Source organism: Trichomonas vaginalis, chromosome IV (assembly GCF_026262505.1).
Source record: "Trichomonas vaginalis G3 chromosome IV, whole genome shotgun sequence".
NCBI classification, from domain to species: domain Eukaryota; phylum Parabasalia; order Trichomonadida; family Trichomonadidae; genus Trichomonas; species Trichomonas vaginalis.
In genome coordinates, this window is record NC_067206.1 from 5,971,763 (window position 1) to 5,997,960 (window position 26,198).

General features: G+C 33.2%; 10 protein-coding genes and 7 pseudogenes across 17 annotated transcripts, besides 3 other annotated features; 4 read left to right on the forward strand and 13 right to left on the reverse strand.

Annotated features, from left to right (window-relative positions):
• Positions 1 to 8,513: part of a mobile genetic element that runs on past the window's edge.
• TVAGG3_0038340 lies at positions 55 to 714 on the reverse strand (annotated as a pseudogene). Its single transcript has one exon. A coding segment is annotated over exon 1 (660 nt).
• Positions 957 to 1,378, reverse strand: TVAGG3_0038350 (annotated as a pseudogene). The gene has a single exon. A coding segment is annotated over exon 1 (422 nt).
• Positions 1,467 to 2,078, reverse strand: TVAGG3_0038360 (annotated as a pseudogene). The gene has a single exon. A coding segment is annotated over exon 1 (612 nt).
• TVAGG3_0038370 (organellar and viral DNA polymerase type B) lies at positions 2,519 to 3,433 on the reverse strand (the record flags this gene model as incomplete). Its single annotated transcript, XM_051220661.1, has 1 exon — positions 2,519 to 3,433. One exon carries the CDS (start codon positions 3,431 to 3,433, stop codon positions 2,519 to 2,521), a length of 915 nt encoding a protein of 304 aa, XP_051105647.1.
• On the reverse strand, positions 4,140 to 4,790 carry TVAGG3_0038380 (uncharacterized protein; the record flags this gene model as incomplete). The annotated part of the gene is made up of 1 exon (XM_051220662.1): positions 4,140 to 4,790. One exon carries the CDS (start codon positions 4,788 to 4,790, stop codon positions 4,140 to 4,142), a length of 651 nt encoding a protein of 216 aa, XP_051105648.1.
• Positions 5,656 to 5,891, reverse strand: TVAGG3_0038390 (annotated as a pseudogene). The gene has a single exon. A coding segment is annotated over exon 1 (236 nt).
• On the reverse strand, positions 6,538 to 6,690 carry TVAGG3_0038400 (uncharacterized protein; the record flags this gene model as incomplete). The annotated part of the gene is made up of 1 exon (XM_051220663.1): positions 6,538 to 6,690. The coding sequence occupies one exon, from the start codon at positions 6,688 to 6,690 to the stop codon at positions 6,538 to 6,540; it is 153 nt and encodes a 50-aa protein (XP_051105649.1).
• Positions 7,125 to 8,000, forward strand: TVAGG3_0038410 (annotated as a pseudogene). The gene has a single exon. A coding segment is annotated over exon 1 (876 nt).
• On the reverse strand, positions 8,079 to 8,471 carry TVAGG3_0038420 (phage tail repeat-like family; the record flags this gene model as incomplete). Its single annotated transcript, XM_051220664.1, has 1 exon — positions 8,079 to 8,471. The coding sequence occupies one exon, from the start codon at positions 8,469 to 8,471 to the stop codon at positions 8,079 to 8,081; it is 393 nt and encodes a 130-aa protein (XP_051105650.1).
• Positions 8,514 to 9,097: 584 nt separating the features above from the next.
• On the reverse strand, positions 9,098 to 9,740 carry TVAGG3_0038430 (annotated as a pseudogene). Its single transcript has one exon. A coding segment is annotated over exon 1 (643 nt).
• Positions 9,741 to 10,021: 281 nt separating this feature from the next.
• TVAGG3_0038440 lies at positions 10,022 to 10,607 on the forward strand (annotated as a pseudogene). The gene has a single exon. A coding segment is annotated over exon 1 (586 nt).
• A 3-nt stretch (positions 10,608 to 10,610) lies between these two features.
• TVAGG3_0038450 (serine threonine-protein phosphatase family) lies at positions 10,611 to 10,853 on the reverse strand (the record flags this gene model as incomplete). The annotated part of the gene is made up of 1 exon (XM_001311806.2): positions 10,611 to 10,853. One exon carries the CDS (start codon positions 10,851 to 10,853, stop codon positions 10,611 to 10,613), a length of 243 nt encoding a protein of 80 aa, XP_001311807.1.
• A 2,771-nt stretch (positions 10,854 to 13,624) lies between these two features.
• Positions 13,625 to 13,831: a mobile genetic element.
• Positions 13,832 to 13,846: 15 nt separating this feature from the next.
• Positions 13,847 to 14,301, forward strand: TVAGG3_0038470 (uncharacterized protein; the record flags this gene model as incomplete). The annotated part of the gene is made up of 1 exon (XM_001311804.2): positions 13,889 to 14,230. The coding sequence occupies one exon, from the start codon at positions 13,889 to 13,891 to the stop codon at positions 14,228 to 14,230; it is 342 nt and encodes a 113-aa protein (XP_001311805.1).
• Positions 14,302 to 14,611: 310 nt separating this feature from the next.
• TVAGG3_0038480 (zinc ion binding) lies at positions 14,612 to 16,673 on the reverse strand (the record flags this gene model as incomplete). The annotated part of the gene is made up of 1 exon (XM_001311803.2): positions 14,673 to 16,673. One exon carries the CDS (start codon positions 16,671 to 16,673, stop codon positions 14,673 to 14,675), a length of 2,001 nt encoding a protein of 666 aa, XP_001311804.1.
• Positions 16,674 to 19,243: 2,570 nt separating this feature from the next.
• TVAGG3_0038490 (tRNA 5'-leader removal) lies at positions 19,244 to 19,916 on the reverse strand (the record flags this gene model as incomplete). The annotated part of the gene is made up of 1 exon (XM_001311802.2): positions 19,317 to 19,916. One exon carries the CDS (start codon positions 19,914 to 19,916, stop codon positions 19,317 to 19,319), a length of 600 nt encoding a protein of 199 aa, XP_001311803.1.
• A 90-nt stretch (positions 19,917 to 20,006) lies between these two features.
• TVAGG3_0038500 (ubiquitin-like domain family) lies at positions 20,007 to 21,411 on the forward strand (the record flags this gene model as incomplete). The annotated part of the gene is made up of 1 exon (XM_001311801.1): positions 20,010 to 21,401. One exon carries the CDS (start codon positions 20,010 to 20,012, stop codon positions 21,399 to 21,401), a length of 1,392 nt encoding a protein of 463 aa, XP_001311802.1.
• Positions 21,412 to 23,549: 2,138 nt separating this feature from the next.
• Positions 23,550 to 23,676: a mobile genetic element.
• A 300-nt stretch (positions 23,677 to 23,976) lies between these two features.
• Positions 23,977 to 25,026, reverse strand: TVAGG3_0038520 (lipoteichoic acid synthase family; the record flags this gene model as incomplete). Its single annotated transcript, XM_001311800.1, has 1 exon — positions 23,977 to 25,026. One exon carries the CDS (start codon positions 25,024 to 25,026, stop codon positions 23,977 to 23,979), a length of 1,050 nt encoding a protein of 349 aa, XP_001311801.1.
• Positions 25,027 to 26,198: the final 1,172 nt, after the last annotated feature.

The window sequence follows — 26,198 nt, forward strand, 5'->3', positions numbered from 1 at the left end:
CAAACATATACGATTAAATCATGACAAAACATATTACGATTAATCATGACAAAACCATTTCTGTCAGATTTGTAAATCTTAGCAAGGTCGTAAAAGCTTTTGTTGTTTCTTCTGACTAAATGCAACATAACCATATCTCTGTCTTCTTCATTTTCCATCTCTTCAGTATAAATCATATACTTATAGTTCTTTCCTTTCCTTTTGGTACCGAACGTGGTATTCTTTTCTGAATGCTTTTGTCTTTTGCTTCAATGACTTCATCTTTTGCTTCAATGACTTCATCTTTTGCTTCAAGCTTGTTCTCTAGCTCTTCACGTTCTTGTCTATGAATTTCATCTAACATCATGAAAATATAACAAGCATAACGAGGTGAAGCCCACATTGCTACGGCATTTACTAAAAGTCTATGAACATAATATCCTCTCAAACCAGGAGCCAAATTCTTGCGATTTTCGTACGGAATCTCTACCCTCGGTTTTCCGAGGTAGCAAACATATGAGGAAATTCTTCTAAAAGTTCTTTTGTCTGTTGGTTTTCAAACCAATGATATGCTTGCTTTGTAGAACGAAGAGCGTTCAAAATACTTTGCATCTGGTACATATCGTCTTTGACCGAACGAATGAGACGTAACTGTTTGTTATACTGTATGTACTCGTATTCTTCATTTATAGCTTCATGGACTATAACTGTTGTTGTGTTCTCTGTTGTTGACATATCTGTCTTTATATTCCGGATAAAAAAAATATTTTATAAAAAACTAACTTTATTTTTTCTGTCTTAAGGAAATTCATGATTTTTGTGCTGAATTCAATAAAAATATATTTTAGGGTAGATGGTTAGATCTAACCCGATATCTACCCTCTTTTCTACCCCAGTTATTTTATAAACGTTTCACATGGTAAACGTTATTTTTTAAATTTTGTGAAAACTCAACGGTTTGACACATGCCCTAAAAATTATAGTTCATCTAACATCATGTAAATATACCAAGCATAACGAGGCGAAGCCCACATTGCAACAGCATTTACAAGAAGTCTATGTACATAATATCCTCTCAAACCGTTTGGCAATTTTTCACGATTTTCATAGAGTTTTGGCGACTGGGGTTTCCCTCCCACCGCTGTTCTTCACTGTTTTCAGAAAAAAGTATGTCTCGCTGTGCTTCGCTCAAAAGTTCTTGTGTGCTTTGGTTCCTAAACCAGTCTTTAGGAAGCTTAGTATCTGGAGCAAAACATGCTGTCAAAATACTTTGCATTTGGTACATATCGTCTTTGACCGAACGAATGAGACGGAGTTGTTTGTTAAACTGTATGTACTCATATTCTTCATTTATGGCTTCATGGACTATAACTGTTGTTGTGTTCTCTGTTGTTGACATATCTGTCTTTATATTCCGGATAAAAAAAATATTTTATAAAAAACTAACTTTATTTCCTGACTTTCACAAAAGACCAAAAATAAACGCTTTACATGTATTTTTCAGCAAATTCGTCAAATAATTTTATAGCTTTATCTATCTCATCCACTTCAAACGTTTCTTTACCTTTCGTGGGAGCACCATACATTTTCTCAAACTTTTCGAGTAGTTCTGTTTCAGCAGCTCTCATATCGTTAACGAACACAACCTTGACTCTATTGACTGTACTGTCATATCTTTTAGTTATATATATGTTCTTCCTATCTTATATTTTTGTATTGAAGTCCTTCGGTTTCTGAACGATGTAAAGTAAGCCTTCACTGCAACGTTCCGTATCGAATGAACCATAAGTTATGAAGTTATATCCAACAACTGGGTCTAACCATAACAAAACTATTGGTATAAGACTTTTGTCTATAAGATATGCTGTAGTTCCATAGAATCTTACCGATATCATAAGCTCAGGATTTCTTGTCAAAATTTTCTGACTAGAAGCAGTTCTAACCCAGTCGTGGGATGTTTTCTTTCCAGATGGAGATATAATGTCTGACAAAGAATATTTGTTGTATTTCTTTGAGTATCTTACGTTTAAATCACCTATTCTAACCAATTTAGTGTTATTGTCTATCTTTTTAACTGTTTCAAACTCAGTGTTTGTCATATATGTTCTTACATACAAAATAAAAAAAATATTTTATAAAAAACTAACTTTATTTTTTCTGTCTTAAGGAAACTCATGAAATTTGGTCATTTTTTCAGCAAAAATATATTTTAGGTGAAGAGGTGAGATCTCACCTGTTTTCTCACCTGTTTTCTAACATGGTCTAAAACACACAAAACTCATGAAATTTGGTCATTTTTTCAGCAAAAATAATGTTTAGGTGAAGAGGTGAGATCTCACCCGTTTTCTCACCTGTTTTCTACCCCAGTTATTTTATAAGCGTTTCACATGGTAAACGTTATTTTTGGAATTTTGTGAAAACTCAACGGTTTGACACAAGCCCTAAAAATTATTTTACTCAGAATTTTGTTGCTGAATTCAGCAAAAATATATTTTAGGTGAAGAGGTGAGATCTCACCCGTTTTCTCACCCCAGTTTTTTCACAAGCGTTTTACATGAATTGTACGATGTATATTTGAAATTCTAAACAATTTCGTAGCTTCTATTTCTTCTGTCAGTATGTCAAAAGTTTTAACGATACCGAAAGTTTCTTTATACTTCTTCTTGACGTCAGATAGAAGGAAATCTTCTGCTGTTGGATAGTTTTTGTTCAGAAATGTCAACATGTCCATTTTATCTTCTGCTGGCTTTTCTGCTTCTTTCTTTAAATCTGCATAGTCGTTTCGCATACGTTCTATCTCTTTGACGGAGTAGTTATATTTCCTCATTGCTGCCTTACATTTTGAACATTGCGGCATCGTTTTTGCGTTATATTCTGAAACCTTACCTGCTAAAACAACTAAGGCGTCAATGGTTTTCTTTAACTCAAAAGCTGCTGGTCTTATTTGTTCGTTCCATACCTTACCTCTTCTATCTTTATCTCTTATCTGCCATACACATTCAGCAACTAACGAAACAAAGTTGTCGTAGGTCTTAAACTCCCGGGTTTTGTAAAGGTCAGAAACATTCTTATATACCATGTCGCAATCTTTGTCCATAACCTTATGGTTGCAATGAAAACCAAGAAACTCATAGTTTACCTTTCGTATGAACTTCTTTATTTCTACTGAGTCAGTTGCTTTGACTTCTATTTCATCGAATTCAGGAATGGTTAGTTTTTGTTGCTGGATTTCAGGTAGTTTAGGCAAATGGTCAATAATGTCCTGCATTTCATAAAGATACTGTTCATTTTCTTCATCTTTCGCACTACAGTCTAAATTACATGTTAAAAGTTCTTGCTTTATCTTCTGGATTTCTGTTTCAAAAGTATATGAAGAAGGAATGAAGCTTTTCATTTCTACTAACATTGACGTAGGATTCATAACTAAAGAGTTTGGTGCTGTTGTTGCTAACATGTTCTTACAATAAAAATAAAAAATATTTTTTTTAAAAAACTAACTTTATTTCATCTGTCTTAAGAAAATTCATGAAAATTCATGAGGTGAGAAAAGAGGTGAGAAAAGAGGTGAGATCTCACCACTTCACCTAAACTTTATTTTTGGGTCCTTTACACTCATTACGATGAAGAAGTTTCGACAAAACATTTACGAAGAAGTCTTGAAAATTCATGAGGTGAGAAAAGAGGTTAGAAAAGAGGTTAGATCTAACCTTCTACCCTAAACATTATTTTTGTCTGATTTACGCTCATTACGAAGAAGTCTTGACAAAACATTTACGAAGAAGTCATGACAAATTCAAGAGGTTAGAAAAGAGGTTAGATCTAACCTTCTACCCTAAATTATATTTTTGGTCCGGGAACAAAATGAACGAGGTCAGGATGTATGCAAATACCTTTGAATTCATTCATAACACCCTTTGTAAGCTCATAAAATGCTTGTTTTGAGGTCGAGCCACTTTTGGCTCCACCGTATTCTTTCAACCAAAACTCAAGAATTTCCCGCATGAATTTTGTATAAAAAGCAACCGTCTGAATTCCGGCGGTTGCTATATTCTTCACAAAACATTTACGTTTAGTTTACGAAGAAGTCATGAAAATTCAACGGGTGAAAAAACAGGTGAGAAAAGAGGTGAGATCTCACCTCTTCACCTAAAAGTATTTTTTCAATACTTTTTCAGCACTTTTCCGTAGTTATATATGAAAGACAATTCGAGATAAAAGTCATAGTACAATGGAATAATATGTTGCACACCATTTGTTGTGAACCAAACTTGAAAGTCAGAGAAACTGTTACTAGGTGGTTCGTAGAATTTAGAAGCAAAGTCATAAAAGTCCTTACCAATACATAGAAAACTATTGTTGCTTGAACTGAAACTTGCATGACACATAACATTTTGAGGGTCAAACACGTTTCTATAAACTGTCAAATCTGCTGGTGGAAGTATAAATTTAAATGGACCATCTGGTGGTAATGGTTCGTTCTGGTTTAGTAACCGAAGAAATTGTGCCCAAGAACGTTTGTCTACTTCCCAAAATAAAAACTCTGTATCTCTTGGAGGGTTAATTTCAATCTTTTGAAATGAAACGGTGGAGTTCATCTTGTCATATTCTAGTTTCAGATAGTATGTTCCATTTAGTAAAGAGTCGTATTTTTCTTGAAATTCCCAATAATATTTGTTCATTTGAGTTTGAAAGTCATTTAGAGTTTTCTCAAGACTTTCGTCTGAACGAACTGTAAAGATCCTCATTTCGTCAAATTTGTCTATTAGACCATCATGACCTTTATACTGCCCATGAAAATATACTGCGAACATAAATGCGTTAGTTCTATTTGAAAACAAAACTCTTCTAAATCCTATTGCCTTTGCATCTGAAGGACTTTGAAGCCAACGAATTGGATAGTCAAACCTGTATACTCGGATGAAATTTCTTCATCTGATATTGTCTACCAGCATTTGTAAAGATATAGTCTAACGGTTTTGTATCTGCTACTTTTGTTCTTTGTTTTTCAACCTGAAGCATTTAATATATGTAAAAATATATTGTTTTAAAATGGTATGCCATATAGCTTCTTGAATTTGTTAAGAAGTATTTGAACGTTTTTCCATCTGTATCTCTAGTGTTTACATAAGCATAGCCCGCTTAGTAAAATATACTTGTAATTTCCTATAGTTTACGCCGGTATAAAAGTAGAATGAGTCTTGTTCTTCGCTATAGTAGTAAAACTCAAACGTATGCTTGCCATAGTCTGTAATTTCAATTGTTTCATCTTCTAGTTCGTCGACAAATTCGAATACAATATCTCCAAATTTGCCTTTGTTCTTATTGTTTTCAGAAAGAGTGACCCAACGTAAGTTTTCAAGTCTATTGTCGTTTCTTATATGGTTTTATTATGGTCTATAAAAGGTAAATTGTTAGGATTCAGTATAAATAAAATGAGTTGCAATGACAACATGTTTAAGATAGTGTTTTCCACCCATACTAACTATAGCATATCCGTCATTCCCCTCCATTCGCTTAAAACTCTTTTGTCTTTTGTTTGTTTCTGACTTCAAATGACTCACAACAGTGAATTTCATATTTCTCATCTAACAAACAAGTTTCCCAACGGTCTTCTCCAACAAACTCAGCGTACATTTCAAATAAAATAAAAAATGTCACTTTTTTAAAATAAATTTTTTATTTCATGCAATGTTCACTAACATCGAAAGGCATGTCCATAAGACGTTCTTCTTCTAACCTCTCTAGTCTGTTTGGATAATTTGCACGTGCTGTTTCCAAATCCATTTCGTAGCGAAGACCAGCCAGTTTGTCATAGACTTTTATGGTCTTCCCTTCCTATATTTAAAATTCTTCGAAACTCTCCAACCATATCTTTGCAACTCTGCTTTTATTCTAGCAGACTTTCTATCCATTCTATATGGGGGCATTTTTATAAAAATAAAAAAATATTTTTTTTCTTTACTTTACATAACCGCCTGCTGCCATAAGTCTTTGACGCCAACCCATACCAGCTAATGAAGGTTGACTTGGTTTAGTTTCCAAACTAAACTTTGGTTTTGGTTTATCTTCAGTTTTTGGTTTTTCTTCTTCTATTGGTTTTTCGTCACTTTTCGGTTTCTCTGACTTTACCTCACCTGCAGGAACAGTTGTGTCGTCAACATCTTCATAAATATCATATGCCATTTGTTTTTGTTTTCTTTCAACTTTTTGTTTTGTTGTAAAGTTTAGAATATTTCGACTCTAAGTCAATGAGATGTTCTTAATGAACTGTTGTCAGTGAAGTAAACTTTTCCATCTGTTGTCTCGAAAGCTCCTTCAGACTTCAATATTTTATTTGTGAGAGTCTGTTTCTTTTTTGAGATACTAGCCGTTCCATTTCTATGAAAAGTGACTTTATAGTTAGGTTTGTATTTCCAGACCTGGCACTTTCTATTATTGAATTTTTCTCTTCATCTGTAAGTTCTTTGACAGGTTTTGACAATGGTTCTGAACTTTTTGTTTGTGGTGTCAAATCTACCGTTTCAACTTCTTCGGTCATTTTCAGGTCAGTAAAAAATTTTAGTTTGGTTTGTTTTCAACTGGTTGTTGTTGTTTTTTAAGTCGGTCTAAAACTTCCTGAGGTATAGGAAGAACTTGACAAACACGTGGTGTAACTGCTGGAAGTCGACAAATCCATCTTGAACCCATTTGTCTCAATGCTGTATTGTTCATTTCATCTCAGTAAAAAACTTTACATTCCCCAAGTTTGAGGTGGTTGCGGTTGGTTATTGTTTACCCACTGTTGTGCATGTTATATCCTCTGTTAAAGAATCTTTCACCTTGGTCCATATAGTGTCCTGCTTGGTTATAGTAGTCATTTGCTTTGTTATAATAGTTTCCTGCTGTCTTCCTACATTGTCCATCCATCCTTGAACTTTTCCTCTTGTTTCAGGATTTGGAATAAGATTTGTTGCATCTCGTGCTACATCCCAACCTTTCTGTACAGTTTGTATAATAGGTTGTGCTTTCTCTTTAAGTATACCTAATGTACTCAAAATCTTCCTTCCAACTCCAAATACACCTCTGGCTATTGTTCCCACTGCGGGCAAAAATCTAGATGCAACTCCTGCTAATGCGCCAAATAAACCCATTTCTATGGTTAAAAAATGACGAATCCAAACAAGGACCCTATGTTTCTAAGGCAACAAAAAAAGCACTCATGATAAAAATCTTTAGTTCAACACCAAATGCTTGGTTTATGGATATCTTGGAAAACATTCCGAGGTATAGAGAAGACGGACCACCATACTGGCTAATATTTGTCGGTCAAAACACAAGATACTGTGAAGCCATACCATTATGGTCCAAAAATATTTTAGATATCTTAGCAGCTTTGACAATATTCGTTGACAAATACCATCCAACAAAACTGACATCTGACTGTGAAAGTTCTTTCAAATCAGATGATGTAAAAAACTATCTGCGTTCAAAAAATGTAAACCAATATTTCATTGTCGACCAAAACCATTCTGCTCTTGGTGTCATTGACGGTTGTATAAAAATGTTAAGAGACTTAAACAACCACAAGGTGGTGAAAGCAAATGAAATGTCATATGACGACAAATATAGACACTTCTCCATGGCAAAGATGAGACAAGTTTTAAATATTTACAATAGCCGTTAAACAAAAAGGTTTGGGAAACCACTCCCCCGAAGAAATGAAAAACAACCCTGACTTAGAGAAAGACTATATATTTAATAATTTAGTCAAAAGGGACGAACAAGAAAGAATGCCGGGCTTCAAACTTAAGAAAGGCGACAAAGTAAAAATAGAAATACCTAAACGCGACCCATATGAAAATACTATTGACTATGACAACAATGGGAACCCGACAGGTACTCACATTCGTGTTCGTAAAAATAGAAGAAGTATACAAGAGAATATTATGAAGTTTTAGGCAAACATGACAAAATGTACACACTGCAAGCAGAAGATAAAACTACTATTGTCAGACCTCGTTTCAAACTTGTCAAAGTTCAAGTGGTATACTTTCAAAGACAGTTCCTAACAAATATAAGACAACTCCTGACGAATATGCTAAAGAAGTTGAAAATGACGACTAAGCAATTCTATACCATGCGTAAACTGTCATGTAAGGTGGCATGTATTCTTTACTTTGTCCCGTTGTTTGCGTATATCCCGAAACGCGATGTGTATGGTTTCCATCTCCCTGAGTGTCACCCCAGAAACAATTTATAGCAAACTGAACGTCGTCTTTAACATCATATCCTTTACCTTTTTTCATTGCTGACCAATCCCAAAATTTATGCTTATGCCAACCTGCTTGAGATGTACTTAAATCTATGTAGTGACTGTGCGCAGGTAAATTTTCACCTGAAATCGTTTTACTTCCTCCTGTTTCCTTTGAAGAGTTTGCACAATACAAAAACCTGTCAACTATTTGTTCCCATGCACCAACACCAAACATTACTTGAGGACCTCTTGCTTCCATAGATGTATAAATAGAACCTACTGGGTTCATTAAATCAAACATATGAGATAATATAGATTGTCTCTTTGAACTTAAAATATAGTGTAACTATTTTCTGGTTTCTTCTGGTTTGTGTCAGAATATTTTTTATAATATAATCTTATGTTTTCGGGTAGGTAAAATCTTGACTATAATATTTATTTTTGTCATCTATATAATAATATACTATCTCGTTTTTTCTATTGCATTATATCTTTTATATCTATAATATTCTAAATATAATGTTTGCTTTTTTGGGTCTACACGTGCGTCAACACCATAGTCATAATAATATGGTGCTGGAGCTGGGTTAGGTAATGTCATATCTGCCATTTCATAAACTCTTAAATATTTCTTTTGTTCGTCTCCATATAAGTTTAAGTAACAGTTGTTGTCTAATGGAACTTTAACTTGTGTACATTATTCTTTATATAGCTTACATACATTTCATTGTTATTTTTCGGAATGAGTTTATACCGTATACCATTTTTTAAGGACTGTACAAACTCCCATCTAAAAATATTTATTTTCTTCATTGACAGAAACATCCCAACAATAGTTTCAATATTTTTTGTTGTTCCTATCAAACTTTGGTATATTTCATTGACATATGTTTTATCTGCTTTATTTTCAAGGCTAACGTTTAAGTCTGTTATTTCAGATATAGAATGTGTATGTCCAACGTCACTTTTCCTGTTTAAGGTTTCTTGTAAGTTTGTAATATTTGCAATGGTATGTGTATGTCAACGGCACTTTTATTGTTTAAGGTTTCTTGTAAGTCTGTTATTTCAGATATAGAATGTATATGAGTCTTTTTAGAATATTCGTTTTCAGCTCTTGTCACTTCACTTGACATTTTATTGTCAACATATGTTTTGTCTGCTAGTTCAGGATGAGTATGTTTCTTTTGTTGCATAAGCATTGTTAGCTCTTTCTTCTTCTTTTGCTATTGCATCGTCTACATATTCTTTGTCAGCTTTGTTGTCAACATCTGCTTTCAAAAGAAGTTCATTTATAGGTTTCTCGTTTAAAGTTCCTTTTGTTGGATTTATACAGACAGTATGGTTCTTATTGTCTTGAAAATAGAAACTCATCTGTCATTGGGTTTAATGTCAGTTTTAAGTTTCCTTCTTTCAATGACTCAGATATCTTAGAATAGTTTGAAAAGTTTGTTGTGTTCTTATTTAGAGCTTGCACAATGAGTTGTCGGTTGTGTTGTATTTCTCTCATAGACGCTGTTTCATTTGACATTTTTATTCTAGATAAAATATGCTTCCAATAGAAAAAGAAATTCAAGAGTTGCTACAACTAAACCATTAGATGAACTTTTTACTAATGTCGGTCAAAAGTTTGAGACAGAGACCGTAAAGCATGAAGGCTATCGTTTTGACTACCCATTAAGATGGCTAAGAGACCCATCTGTCACAAAAGCTATTGGCTTTCGTAGAATGAAGTTTGTGTCTGTAGAAGATAAAAGTTTTCCATTTATTGTAAGGTTTCATATAGATTATATATCTGAAGGGAAACGAAAAATGTGGGAAGAAATTGAGCTAATACAAGTTGACCTTTCATCTTCTCTACAGACTGCGTTAAAAAATATAGAAGATAAAATAAATTCATGTTATGCAAAATATGCTGATGAATATGCAAATACCGAGAGCACACTTTATGTGAGAATTGTATATGACAAACAAAATTCACAAGTGTCATTTCAAATCTACGAAGACAATCCAAAGAAAGACGAACAAATATATACAGAATTCACTGCAATGTCATGGTATTATTTGCAAAGAATGTTAAATCAGAAAGTCAAACTTCCTTTAGCAAATATTTACAGTCGATATGCAAGAGATGAACCATATTTATTTAAAGATGTTTTCGACCCAGCTGCTATTATTGTTCATGCTTCATTTTCTGGCGCTCAAAACTCTTTCTTATGCTTGGCAAATGACTTTTACGAAAAAACCTACAAAGTTATATGAACCGCCGAGTGGAAGTATTTCAGACTTTCAAGTATGGTTTACTACAGATGGAAGAAAAAGAATAATTCCATTATACCATGCGTTTTACTTAGAACTTAGTTTCATATACAACTACTATCGAACGGTAAAAATATAATTTTTAATACGGTTGAGGTGTTGGATTTGGTTGCCAACTAGACTGTGGTGCAGGTTCAGGCTGTTGTATAACAGGAGCTTGTTCTTCTGGTTCAGGGTCTTTAGGTATAATACCAACAAACTGACCTACTCTTTTACCAATATTTTTGACTCCGTTCCAAATTCCTCTTCCTACGGTTTTTATTCCATTCCATATACCTCTTCCAACATTTCGAAAGAAGTTTCCTATCTTACTGAAGAAACCCATTTTACTATATGTAAAAATCTAATGTCCGCCTAGTCTCTTACGTTTCCTGTTGAGTTCCATAGCATTCTTTAACTGGAGCTCATACATTCTGTTTCTCCTCTGGTAGAAAACATATTCTGGGTCAACTCCTGTGTTCGCGTCATCTGCATAAAGTTGTTTATATCCGACTTCAGGGTTTGTATAAAACTCTTTCCATCTCATATTTGCATACCATGGTGGCAAACCTAACGCAGCGTCATTTGACATGGCAGTTTGCATTTGTACATCTGTTGGCACTTGACCATAGTTTGCCATTGCAGTTTGTATTCTAACTTCATTTGGAATATTCTCTGGGTTTGGTTGTCCAGGTTGCTGTGCATTCGCTAAGTTCTGTGCGTCCATTTAATATTAGATAAAAATATCTCTTACGAGTACATATACTGAACATTTGCAGGCATTGGTTCATCTTCATATTCTCTGTACTTTTCTGCCACGTCAAAGAAATAAATGACACAATGGAAAAAACCTAAAACAAGTAGTCCTATTTCAAACCACATTTACTTACTAATAAAATTTCTTTGTTATGACACTTTCTCCGGTTTATAGGACCTCTCTCATATTCTATCTTGTCATATCTAAACTCATAGTCATGTATGTCCTCTAACCATCTCATAACGGTTTCCAAACCACTTTTATCGGATGTAAAGTAAAAGCATGGATGGTTATGTAAAACGTCTAAAGTTTCTAAAGAGTCTCTCAAAGTCCAGTCTACTTGGTATTGAAAATCCCATGTGTTATAGAACGGCGGGTCCACTATAAAGAAAACATTTTCCTTGTCTTTATATTTTCATACAACTCTGTCCAATGACATCTCACAAACTCTATACCCACAATATATTTTTCTATGTCCTCTTTGAAAACATGTGTATAGTTAAGATATAAAACTTTTGACATAAGTGTTTCAATGTCATGAACTCTTATAGAACCACTATATAATAGTCTAGCAGATATACTATCCCAGTCTATATATTCTGCTTTTTTCAAAACCTCTCTCACAATATTTTTCTTATCTAATGGTATACGTTCCATCTTACCTATGGGTATCTTTTCTTTTAACTCTTTCAATATATTGTTTGTGTCTGGTATATGTTTGAGACGGTCCATATAGTTGTCGAAGTCATTGCATATAATCTTTGAGTCTGGGAATATTATATGGCACAAATGGGATATATAGAAACTTCCACCGAACAAATCTACAAATGTTAGACCATTCGGTAGTTTCTTAAGTTCTCTCAATATAATATCTTTACATTTACTCTTATTTCCAAAGAACGGTAACGGTGGTTTTGTAAAATTCATTATATATAATAATAAAAATGTTTTTCCCTGAAAAGTGACAGAAAAGTGACAAAACATGAAAACATATATAATTTGTGAAAAGCGACACATTATATAATGTTTTCGACCCAGAAGAAGGCTTCTTCCCAGAAGCAATGGAGGAAGAAGAAGAGTCCTCCGAATATAAACTTCATTTATACTAAACATCTTCAGGGCTAGAGGGCACGAAGTGCCTGGAGGCCCCACTACCTTTTTTTTTTTTTTTTTTTTTTTTAAGGACTTCGACTTTAGCATCACATAAATATGTTATTTTCTATATTAAAACGTAATTTTGGTGGTCTTAGAATAGAAAAATATGCAATATTCGTGGAGATAATGAGGGTTCTTAAACATGTTCTTAAAAATAAATAAAATAATACAAATCTTTATTCAATCTTTTGATATTGTTGGTCCTCTCTTTGTGAAAATACTTAACTTCAAAGAGTATTATGTTTTACCTAGTGAGGACCTTAAGTTTGCAAAAACATAATAAAAGTAAAATAAAAAAGATCGGATTTATCACAAAACTTTGAGTATTATAGGATTTAATATATTTTCTTAGTAGATTATATGATTTAGTTTCTTAAAATCTAAAGTATTTCTTGAGGAAAATATAAATTGAAATTCAAAAAGTAAAAAAAATGTAAACAAATCAAATTTTAAATGGACAAAATGTTGATTTTTCATTCGTTTTCTCATTATCGAAAAAAATTTGGAAAGCTAAGAAGTCAATAACAAGTTATATAATACAACAAAACCCACATCGGATATGTTTTCATCAAATAGTCTCCTAGATTTGTTATGAAATTAAAATATCATGATATTTTAAGGGCTTTTGATTTCAATATTAGAATTATTCAGTTATGTCGTGCTAATATCAATTGCTTTATACAATTAATCGTTTACAAGCTGCAAAAATCGAACAATAATTTGACTTTGTAAAAAAAGTGCGTCATTTTTATTCGTTATACTTACAAAATGTAAACATTACGAGAAACATTTACATTTGTAAATGTAACAAGTAAAGTTGTCTCGCATAATTTGACTTTGTAAAAAAAGTGCGTCATTTTTATTCGTTATACTTACAAAATGTAAACATTACGAGAAACATTTACATTTGTAAATGTAACAAGTAAATACATCAGATTTAAATTGTAAATGTAGTTTATCTCTCTCATCTCCTTTTTAAAAGGTATTACATACATACGAACGCATGGGTCACTCAATAATTAGCGTGATAATAATTGAGGATAGACTGTAATCGTAATTTTATTTTTGGACTTATATTTCGACATTTTGAAGTCGCTTGAAAGTCTTGCAAATGATTAAATTTGGAAAATTTGACCTAAGTCTGCATTATTTTGATGACTTAAACAATTCTATAAATCTGTTTTCCTAAAAATTTAAAAAGATATAATTTCAATTTCCCTAAATTTATGTAATTCATATATCACCAAAATATTTGGACTGCATTTCGTTTGTCTGCACCTAATTAAAGTCTAAATACCAATTAATTTTGGAGTTGCATTGCTTTTAATGTAAAAATGCACGTTTAGAAAAAGATGATAACGATTAAATTACAAAATCGATAACGACGACGATTAAATTACAAAATCGATAACCTCTCCGAAAAAGGAATCACAATCCAGATTAAGCTTCCTAATTTCGGAAATTTAACAATGGAGACCACTTTTGCAACAACAGGAGCAGATATTAAAGAGTTTTTACGCGAGAATCAAATTGACACCAGAGATCTCCTATTGGCTTCACAGACAGGCATCATTGATGACTCTATGTTTATTAACAGAATCGGTCTTCGTAACAACTGTGCTTTAGTTGTTGTTCCAAAGACTAACAAGAAGAAAGGAATCCCACCGATGAGATCGTTATGTGCTATGCCAAGCCTTAGACCATCACAGTTCCCTAATTCTGTTACTATAGAGCCAGAGACAAAGATTAGAGCGAGTTCTTCAATTCGCTCTGTTTTCCCCAAGTTCAATAGACATTCACTCCCATTTTAGATTCCCTCCTTCTATCTTTATATCATTTCACTCCTTTTAGTTCTTTCACCTTAAAGTAATTTTTCTATTCCATATCGTTTGACTTTCTTTTTTCAAGGTTTTACAAATTAGTCTGATATTCTTATATGACATATCAAGATCTATTGATATTCATATTATTAAAACAGATTTTAATTTCAAGAATGAATTCAAATGGCGTTCTGATCAAAATAACTTGAGGAACATCAGTTACAATGAAAAATATCAACAAATATATAGTTGTTAAACCGATTATGTATAATAATACGATCAATCAAAATAATTTTGAAGGATTTTTCGGATTTCGTTATTATATTTATATGTCATTGTGTTTGTATAAATGGTTTCATGTAATTAAATTTTAAAATAAAGAAATTTTATTCAAAATCTGCAATAAAATAAAAAAAAAGAGAAAAATATTATCTTAAAGGGACTGGCCAGAGAAGAATCCCCAAACTTCAACAGCATCCGCACGAAATTCTGGCGCTCCAGCAAGGAATGTTCTTGCCTTGTTAGAATTGTACTGGAATCCTACACCGTAGCTGTTTTCGATGATAGAAGAGCATTTTTCGAGGTTTCCGTTAAGAGCGAGATCGTATTTACCGAATGTCAAAGTATCTTCTGTAGCGAATAAAGTAACTGGTTCTTCTGTCTGTCCGTGGTTAGGAATGAACGCGTCCTTGTTCAACTGGAAGAGGAATGAGGACGATCCCTTGCCAAATGGCTTTCCTTCTGTGTTCCATTTCGAAGCTGCGAAGCCACCAAAGATGTTTTCGCCGCTCTTGACAACAATGCATGTAATGCCGTGGTTGTCGATGAGTTTGTGGATCTTTGTGACTGTTCTGCCGTCTGTTTCTGAGTAATACATGCGATGAGTGACTGGTTGGCCCTTGAATGGGAAGCAGAGGTAGAGACGGCGCTGGAGCTCTGGGTTTGTGATGATAGCAGAGCCTTCGAATGGAAGGAAAGAGAGAGATTGGCCGGATTCCTGGTATTTGCCTTCCTTACGCTTGGCCATGCGAGTAAGTGTAGTAATATGTGGATCCTGGGCTTCGAGCTGTGTCTCTGTTGTCTGGCTGACGTCGTTATCTTGAGATGGAGTAATTCCGCGGGATTTTGGTTGAACTGCTGGCCTTGGAGGAGAAACTTCGATGCGGCCATAAACTGTGAGATCGGCGTCGACCTCTGATGCTGATAATGGAAGGTCGTCGTTGTTGATATGGGATTCTGTAAAGAGATCTGAGAAATGGGATGCCTGGACGAAAGAAAGAGGCTCATTGTTCTTCTGCTGTGCGGCCAACAAGTCCTTATGTGTCTGGAGATCGGCCAATTTCCTGATTAATTCGCTTCTTATGGCCTTGACTTGCTGTGCGCGGGCAGAAGACTGCTGGCGGGCATCTTCAATGGCCTTGGCAGCGATACGTGTAATTTCGGCTTCGACATTGATCTGTACTTGTTGGATTTCCTTGAGTTTTTCGTTGGCGGCGTTTAGCTGCTGATTGATTAATTTCTCGCGAGTGATGAATGCCTGATTTGGCTTAATTGCAGCGGAAACAGCGTTATCGTAAGCTTCCTTGAGATCTATGAGATGATGCTTTGCGAATTCGCCTTTGGAGTGGTTTCCTCTTACCTTGCACTGGAGGCAGACTGGGAGATGGCATTTCGTGCAGTAATACTGGATAAATGTGTCTGGATGGACTGGACATCTCTGGACGTTGATTAAGGCTTCAGCGAGTGGGTGGCGTGTATGGCCTGATGTAAGCTTCGTCTTGTGCTGTGAGGCATCGCATTTCTCGCAGAGTTTGCATGAATCGTTGTCGCACCAAATTGTGGCGTTTGGCTGGCCGCAATTGTGGCAAATATGCTTGACTGTGGCGTCGTGTGTAACGTTTTCCTTGCCCTTCAGACGAATAAGGCGGAGTGTGTTGATTTGGCTTGGATTGAAAACAACAAACTCGTTCTTGTTCGAAACGCGAATAGAATGATATCCAATTGGAAGTGTGGATGATGTTGGCTCGACTTCGGAGAATGCTGCCTCTGTAATTGAGGCGCCAGGCTTCTGATTGTAATAAACGTTACCAAGAGCAACGACCATGTGGACAAGCTCGTATGTTTCTTCGGAGCCATCGATAGGAACAGCACCTGCTTGGAAGCGGAAGCCGTTCTTTTGATTAATACGAAGTCCATGTGATGCAATGTCTGTAATTGGCTGTCCAAGTGATGCTGCTGGGACAAAAACATCAACTACATTGACTGGTGTAAGATGACTGCAGAAATTCTTGAAGGCGGCTGTGATTTGCTTTGTTGAGAGATCATAACACTCTGAAATTTGGAGATGTGGAGCGTTAAGCTGGAGCTGAAGAAGATACTCAGAATAGCCATACTCTTCGCTCGTTATATCTATCGGTGGAAGGGTAGATGTCATCTAAATAGTGTATGGAACGATAGGGTAACCGCTGACACTTCTTACATCGCTATACTTTAACGAATACCGTTTCTCTCAATTTTTGAATAGGTGATAGACCCTACATTTCAGTTTAAGTATTGAATCTGACATAAAAAGCGTATATCATTTACAATAGGCAAGTACATGTAAAACTATACATGGCACGATGGGCGCTACTTTTTTGGCGCCAGCGGCGCCGCCCGCGCCTCCGGTGGCTCCCACTGGTGGGGAGGAGACGATAGAAAAAGATATAAATTTTACTAAAAAAATTGAATTTTGGAAATTCTTTTGATTTTTTTGAATGATTTACGAAGAGATTGAACACATTTTGTACTATGAAATATCGTTATTAATAAATTTACTTCTTAAACTAAGGGTTTCGTTTTGCTAAAATTGTCACTTTTATAGCATATTTGTTTTTGGATGTTTTGCGAAACCAAAAAAAAAAAAAAAAAAAACTATGATATCCAATGTGTGTGTAAAGAAAATACTTTATTTACTAGTTAAAAAATCATTTGGTATTGATCAAGTTATTTTTTCTGGATAAGATATTATATGGATAATTGGATAGAAAATACAATTATATAATCTTGTACCTGGTTTAATTAAGCTAATTGTCATCAGAAACTTGTAATTTTTATGAATTTCAGATTTTCTTTTCATTACTGCTTTTCTTAATAGGTCAAGTTCTTATTTACGTTATAAAGTATGATATTTACAAATATCAAGTTATCATGTTTTTTGAGAAATTATGAGAAACAAACAAAAATGAAAAAGATAGGAATAGCAATGAATAGTGATGTGGGTATAGAAAATGTAAGAGATATGAATGCAAAGCAATCAGTATTTAGGATATTGACCATAGATTTCGAAAAAAAAATGCTGCATATTGAGCGAAAACTATGATTATATTATAAGGCTGTCATTTAAAGCATAATGAAACTATTCCCTTTTCATTTTAATCGAATAAGATAGTAAAGATTTTTGAATTAGCTAGAAACTGATGAGATGTTTTCACAAATCAGATTTTTAATCTCTATAATGCATAATTCACTCAATATCTCAATTTTGATATTGCGAGATATTTTTGCTATCGGTTTCGCAATTTTGACACAATAGCAAGAGGGTTCTATAAGCATTATTATCAACGTAGAATCTGAATATCATATCAGAAAATGTCGCAAATCTGACATTTACCCGACCAAATAGCAAAAATAATTGAATACTTTTCGCAAAAACTTTAAAAATCGATAAAAATATGAAATATAGATATTAAAGAGACTTTTTATATAATATTCATAAAGATTTTCCAAAAATATGATACCGCAAAATTAAAAAAGTGACGTCTTGAGTGGAGTCAAAGGTCGAAATTGCTAGCTAAATGTTTTTTTAGCGAAATTGCGTATTGTACGTTTTTTTCGCAAAACGAAACCCTTACTTAAACACATATTAAAATCGCAATTTTGAATATTTTTATGATTTTTTTTGACCCGATCACTTGCGCCCGCGCCCACTGGGAGGGGCGCTTGTAAAGTATTCAAAAATCAATGTAAACATTTCAATTTTTGCTCCCACCTCCCATTGGGAGGGGGGCATATATCTTGTAGCGTTCAAGTTCAAGTGATGAAAGTGCATAAGAAAGCTCCTTAATCATACCGATAGAAACAGCATTAGGGGCGCCAAATGGCGCTCGGTGATGTTTCCCATAAAAGCTTAATTTCAGGTATCCATAATCATAACCTGTCAGATGCAATAATTCATTAGCACACAATCATCGTTTCTCAATCAAGAAACGAAACGCACGATTGATTATGCTGGCCATTAAATTTTCATATCAAATAATTTACTACTTCAAGAAAAATTAAAGACTATCATCAACCAAAGCTTAAAATTCTCAGTGTTTACAACTCTCATACTTCGAATATGCATATTTCCAAAATAGCATGAAAATTTTTTTCATTTGAGCTCATTTTCTTTTGTTCTATTAACTAATACATGCAGTACAAGCTTGTTATACGTATACTTAATAAGTAAGGTCTTAAGGGAAATAATAAAAAAGAATTTTGCTATTAATTATATTAAACAATATTTATTTGTAATTTCGTGATAATTATATTTCTTATTACAAAGTAAAGGTATTTGATATAATGTTTGCCTTACAAAAATGTTTCCTTTGTCTTGCCACCATAGGTATTCTATTTTGTCACTTTTTGCGCCCACCGTGCCATGTATATGTAAAACACTCTGATTTTGGCTGAATTTGAGTCAATATTTGATAGAGTTTTGATCAAAAATGTCGTAAGCTGGACATCTTACCAATATTTATTATTTTTACAAGAATTTATGGATGAAAAAAGTTAAATTAAAGATTCATTCCCATTATCTCTTGATAAAAATTTCTATTTTATCATTTTCGTTATCAACAATATTGTGGGAATAAATATCTTTTATAGGATAAGCAATTTTGATAACTGAAACATTATGGAATCAAAAGATATCAAATAAAAAATTTTTTATTTAAAAAGTATCGTATTTTAAGATATAAAATAGGGCTTTAATAAGTAGAATTTAAAGTAATAATAAAGATATAGATAATTTAAACCGAAAATAGTCAAACTAAATTTAATTAAGGAGGTTGTCGAGATATAGACTCCAATCATCAATTGAAGATCCGGCATCTACATCATTTGTGACAACACCATTGACAAAGAAGTAAGGAGTACCATCAACTCCATGAGATGTTGAGTATTTGAACTCAACACGAGCTCCTAAGTTAATATCAATTGTAGCGAATGCATTTCTGATATCATCTTCAGAAAGTTGGCAGATTTTAGCAGCATATTTGATACAATTGTCTGTAACAGTATTTTCTGTAAAACTAGGGTCATTTTCGAACTGGCCCTGACCACCTGTATAAAGAGCGTTGACTAAAATTTGTGCCTTTGGTTCAGATAATTGTTTGACAGCTAAAATTGTTCTTGTAACGACAAATGCCCATGTATGGTAAGGTAATGGAAGGAAATGAAGAACGAATTTAACATCATTTTGATATTTCTGAATCATTTTTGAGACACCATTCATCCAGGCGTTCAAACAAACAGGACAGAGTGGATCACCGTACATTTCGACGAGGATTTTATTGGCATTTGGATTCCATGTAAGTCCAGTTTGACGGGCTGGAACAGGACAGCTAATTGCTAATGCTGCAAGAATGGATAACATAAAATTAAAAAGTGACAAATTCAACTCAATTTTCTGACAATTTTAAATTTACATGACAAAAATATTTATTGTCACTTTTCGATTAATACTCTGATGGCAGAAAGATCGTTTTCATACAAACCTCTGCCAATAGAACCAGAGATTGTTGAGATTGGGCATGGGGAGATCTGGTCCAAGATACCTAAAGCAAATTTGATCATTTCTTCTGAGTTTTACGCGAAAAATGTGTCAAAAATAGGTTTAAAATTCGATATTCCGGATATTACAGACAGAAACATACTTGACATAGTCATCGAAATCATCAACTTGAATTCAATCGATATTCCAGAGGAAAAATGGCAAATTATTCGAAATATTTTACTAAAACTCGAGTGCAACGACATATTAAAGAACTTAGACAATCAAATAGAGAAAATACTCAACGAACGCGCCAAATTAATGGAAGAAAAGCAGAGAGAAACCGAAAATCCAACAATTTCTGTTTTCTTCAAGCTAAATACTGGCGCAAACGTAATTGTGAAGCATCTCAAAGCTAGCATGCTCATAAGTGAAGCCAAAAAGCTTATATCTGCCGTAACAAACATGAAACCAGACTCAATTTTGTTTCAAATTAAAGACACACTTCTTCCGGACGAAAAAACTCTCTCGCAATGTGGACTGACCAACAACTCTATTATCACATTCTTTTACGATACTCCTGAATACAGAGAGGCTTTACGAAGAAAGCAGCAAATGCAACAAGCAGCTGCAGCGAGAGCAGCACCACGGCCACCTCCTCGACCACCAGTACAAAATACAAGGGTCCAACCTCAATTAAATCCAGTACAAAATCAAAATTATAATATTCCTCAGAGAAACATGGCCGTTGGTGCCCAATACTTACCTAATATTCAAAACAGAGCACCCATGGCACCAAAACCTCCAGTTACAAATCAAGATATGGTTATGCAGCAATTAAGAGCTACAGAAGCCATGACACCTGCTCTTTTGGAGCGTTTGGCTCATAATCCCCAATTGTTGATGCAATATTACCAACGAATTCGCAATAATTTGACGAATCAAGAGCAAATCAGACAAAGACAGCAAATGACAGCACCAACAACACCTGCTAAGCCTCCTCCTCCGAAACCTGTTCAAACTCCCCCGCAACCAAAGATAGAACCTCCAAAACCAAAAACAAAAGAAGAAATTGAGGCAGAAAGAAGGAAATTGCTAGAAAACATACAAGAAACAACAACGCCGTTGATGGAACCAGCGGATAAATCACAGTTAATTGTAATTTTGCCAAATCTCAAAAAAGTTGGTGTAAAACTTAAATCTACAGCCCTAAAAATAGAGAAACTGAAGGAAGCCGTGTGTAAAAACACTGCTTATGCACCTGAGAAACACAAACTAGTGTACGAAAGAGTTACAATGCTCGATACAATGAAATTGTCTGATTACAAACTAGCAGGCAGAGCTCCAGTTTATTTATTACCAAAATAGAGTTATTTTGTATATTATTTTATATATTTTTTTGTTGTAATTTATAAATTATATTATTATTTTTATTTTCTGATTTAGATTTATCAAACTACACTTTAATATAATCATCTCTAACAAAACAATCTAACAACTAATTTAGAGTTTATACGCTATTAACCGTGGAATTTTAGATGTTCTAAGTGAAATTATATATTATAATACATCAAAATGGCATACAGCGGATCCAACAATTATTATTTTAATTCCTACAAAAAGATTTCTTCATATGATTATATCAGGGCAGACATTATTTAAATATCTAGAAATGAATATATACTATGATGTGTATATTAGTGTTTTCTTTTCAATATAATCTTTGGCTTCTTTTTTAGATCCAATCGAGTTAAATTATATATTGATGCAAAAATGAGTGGTGTATATCCAAAAACAATTATTGTAATTATTTTTCATAAGTTTAGATCTATTAATTTACAATACGTTCGTTTTTCTGTAAATAAACAATAAACAGTTCTTACTAATTAATTGATTCAAGTATTTAATTGAATATTGAAAAAAGTAATTTTCAATGATTATATAGTCGATTTTTTATTCAAATGAATACCTTTTCAAAAAAATTTCCATCTAAGTATCCTAAAAATATTATAAAATCGCCACAATCTTGGTTATAATTTTACTTCTGAAAAGCCTTTGAATTACAAATAATCGTAATTGAATAGAATTATCATATAAAAATTTGACATTTGAAAATTTTTATATTAATATCAAGTTATGGAATATTGGTATCATGCGAAGAAAATCTCATTATCAGCAAATAGATTTAAAAGATGAATTGACTGATTAAAAGTACTATTCAAGTTTGAAAAATGCAAGAAAGTTCAGCTGGTCAGAATATTTTGGCAACAAAGGTAAGGTCACCCAAACTAAAAACGGAAATCCATTCTCTGATACCTCAGGTTCTAGAAATTATTACGTATTTGCTTGCTTTTTTAAAGAATGCAAAAATAATGGTGCAATTTATATCCACAGATATAACGAAGCTTGTGCATTACTTGAAGAAAATACATTTTCTAGATGCCAATCCAACGAAAGAGGTGGCTCTGTATACTTTCTAGATCAAGAATTAGGGGAGTTTGTACAACAACGAAATTCTTATTCTGAATCAAAAGCTGAGAATGAGATTACATTTAGTCAAAATACTAATGATGGACCTACAAAAAGAACTATGTACTTCAAGTTTCAGTTTCAAAATGCGGAGAAAGTGAAACAGAGGAACAAGACAATGTAGACGTTGCATGGGGTGATATCCGTTTTGAGAATAACAACATCACATATAATAAATGCATTTGTTATTCAGGAATACATAATTCCCTTCAAGGAAAATCACTTGCATTTAATTTCTCGATATTCATTGGAAACAACCAAACTGAATGGGAATCTCTTGCATTATTCAGTGGTTCTAAATCATTGATGCAAGTATTTTCTTACTGCAATATAATTGGAAACAAATGCGGAGGCTATAAAGCATTATTTCATTGCGATTACAATTCTTATGTTGATCATTGCCTATTTTTAAATAATATTGCGCGATACATGTTTTCTATTAATGCAAAAGGTTACACATTGACTATAACTGATTCATGTTTTGATGCAAAGTCGACAAGAGGGTCAGGAACTGTCACATTTAATAAAAATCAATCTAATTTTGATCTAAATAATTTTTTCCGTTTATATACAGAAATGTGTTTCATTGAAACCAAGAGAGTCACAACCAAAATACCTTATTTACTGAAATTTGCCGAGACCTCAGCTAGCATTCTATAATAAATTAATATAAACCATGTTTTTAAATCAAAAATGTTTATATTAGCTATTTTCATTTCAGCTTCCAAAATAATGAAACATCCAAAATTAAGTAAATAAGAGGAGAATAAATATAGGAATTAAGGGGTTATTTTAGAGTGGAAAAAAAGTAAAAAAAGACGATCATGAAAAGCCTGCAATAGAAAAACACATGCCGAATCATTGCAAAAAAAAGAGGTGGAAAATTGAGAGAATTTTGATCGTCTTTTTTAACTTTTTTTCCACTCTAGAATGATCCGAATTAACAATTCTCTTCAATAATGATTATTGATCAAATCACAACGAAATTAAGGGTGCACTTACGCCCCTATGACACGACCATCAATTCATTTGTTTAAGGTTAATTTTCAATGGCGCTTCACTCCAGTTGTCAAAAATTTGAAGTTAAGTAAGATAGGCGTAATTCCAGCCTTAAGATGAAGTAAATTCAATTTTAGAGTCATTACCATTCCATTGATTACAATCAAAAAATTTTGAGCTGCCAAGGGGATAATCTAGTTATTAGCAAAAGCTTGACGATAATACAGATAGAGCATGAATTGGTTTTACATAAACCTTGAATTGATTGTATTTTTTTTCTTCTCTAATATACACTTTGCTCACATTTTTTCCCTAGCAATTTGGACCCAAGATTTTGAAACTACTATAGTATATATTTTGATTTGTGATGATCCAACTGAAAAGATCAAAGAAAATTTTCCTAATTATATTTTTATTACAAACAAGAAAAGTCATATGGTTCTTCTGTCCATTCTAATTCACATTGAATATTGATTTCGTCATCAGAAGATGCGTGAGCAATATTTGCTTCGTACCATTTTGATTGATGCTTAATTTTAGAACGCAAATTATCGAAACCAATCTGTTCACTAACTGTTTTCGCTTTAGAGAACAAATCACGTCCAATTCCTGCAGCATTTCCTTTGTATTCTGCTCCAATTGCTGTAAGAATTGTTGGATAATAATCAAATGTTGTAAATTGTCTATTTTTCATATTTATTGGTTTCTTTCTCGAATTAATAAACACATCATAAGTAGATCTCTCCGCATACCTTAACTTCGGCTGCTCTAACATTTTCAAGTGGTCTCCAACAATGAAGATTGTTGTGTTATGATAAAAATGTTGATTTTTGACAAAATTCACAAAATCATCAACTTGTCTCGATGCACAAGCATCTACCATGTATTTTCCAGGATTACGGATAGGGTCACACAACTTACACTTAGATTTGAGCAAGTGAGTGTCATAAGTGTTGAGTTGGAGGAAAAAAGGGAAATTATTATTATTTTTCAAAAATTCTTTTGCATATTGATACAAATACATATCATATATAATATATGTCTCAGGGTCATACAATTCCTTATTATTTATATCAAAGTCATACCCTTTTAAAGTGAAATTTCCATGATCACGAAAAATATTGACGTACTTATTCTTAAAAGGGTTTTCTCCCATTACAAACACATTCTCATATCCATTATCTTTCAAGATATCCCCTAAACAATAAGCTCCTGGGTAGTATTTTCCCAAATTATTCTGATTTGATTCAAAGTTGAAGAACGGAAGCCCACAATGAACAGCGAAGTTTGCAGAATAGCTGTGCCTCATGCCTTCAACAGGAATAGCTCCTCCGATCTTGCTGTGATGAGAAAATTGGACGTTTTCTTTGTCTAAAGCGAGTTTTTCTAATTCTGGAATTTTACTTTCATCAAAATCGCCGCCGTTCTTCAGGGAAACTAATGTGGACTCCATGGATTCGAGCATCAATATAATCAAGTTGTTTTTCCCATTTGGAAATGAAATTTCTGTTAAATTTGTGTAAGATGATGAAATTAAGTCATCTTTTAAGTATCCTGACGTAATTGTTGACATATCTATTACGTGTGTAATATTGTAAACGCAAATAGCTAATAAAATAATGATTAACATCGGAAAATGAAAAATAATTTTGAAATTTCCAAATTTGAAATGAATTGGGAAGATTTTGCTTGAAAACACGGATAAAATCATGGATGGAATAGTATACGGTAAAAGATAGCGCATGATATAGATCCTTAAAGCTAAAAGAAACTCATCATTTTTTTGTTTTCCAAAAAAACTGATTTGGTCATAACTAATGTATCCAAATGTATAATATAGGTACTTAGTGAGCGAAATAATTGCAATTAACATGACGAATATAATGCTATATTGTATTTTATGCCAAATTTTTATTCTTGATTTGCGAGAGAAGCTGTGAGTTCTTGTATCTGGAATAACATCGTTAAAAACATCGAGGTTACACTTCAGTGTGATATCAAATATCCCATAAAATGCTGAAATTAAAGTAGATAACGAAATATAGTAAAGGAAACCATATAAATTACGTATATTAGTGTACATTTGAAATGGATAGATTGTACTTATTAGTTCACTAGCTATAAAAATCGTTAAATTTACAACTATTACGTATTTCAGATATTTTTGAAGGAAATCTAAAGCATTTGAGGAATCTTTGATAATCGCACTTAAAATAGGTGGAACTCCTAGTGAAATCATATATTGCAAAAATACCATTCACTAAGAGTTTTCTCCCTATTTTCTCAAACTTAAAAAGTAAACTATTGAAATATATAGAATATTTCATATTTCATTGCTTCATACTCTAAAGTGTTTCATTTTTCATTAATTTAGTAGTTTTCACTTGATATATTATTTAATTATTTTAAATATATTAGAGATAGAAGGACTAACACATTCAATAAAGTGCTCCCATTGGTGGAGGTTTTTATTATCTTATCACTGTTGGAGCTAATAAAGAAGCAAAGAAAAATCTTGAATATTCTCCACTCATTTTTGCATCAGGATATGATCATCTTTAAGTTGTTAAATATATTCTCTCAGCTGGAGCTAATAAAGTCTCAAAGGATAATCTTGGAAAGACTGCTCTTGATGTT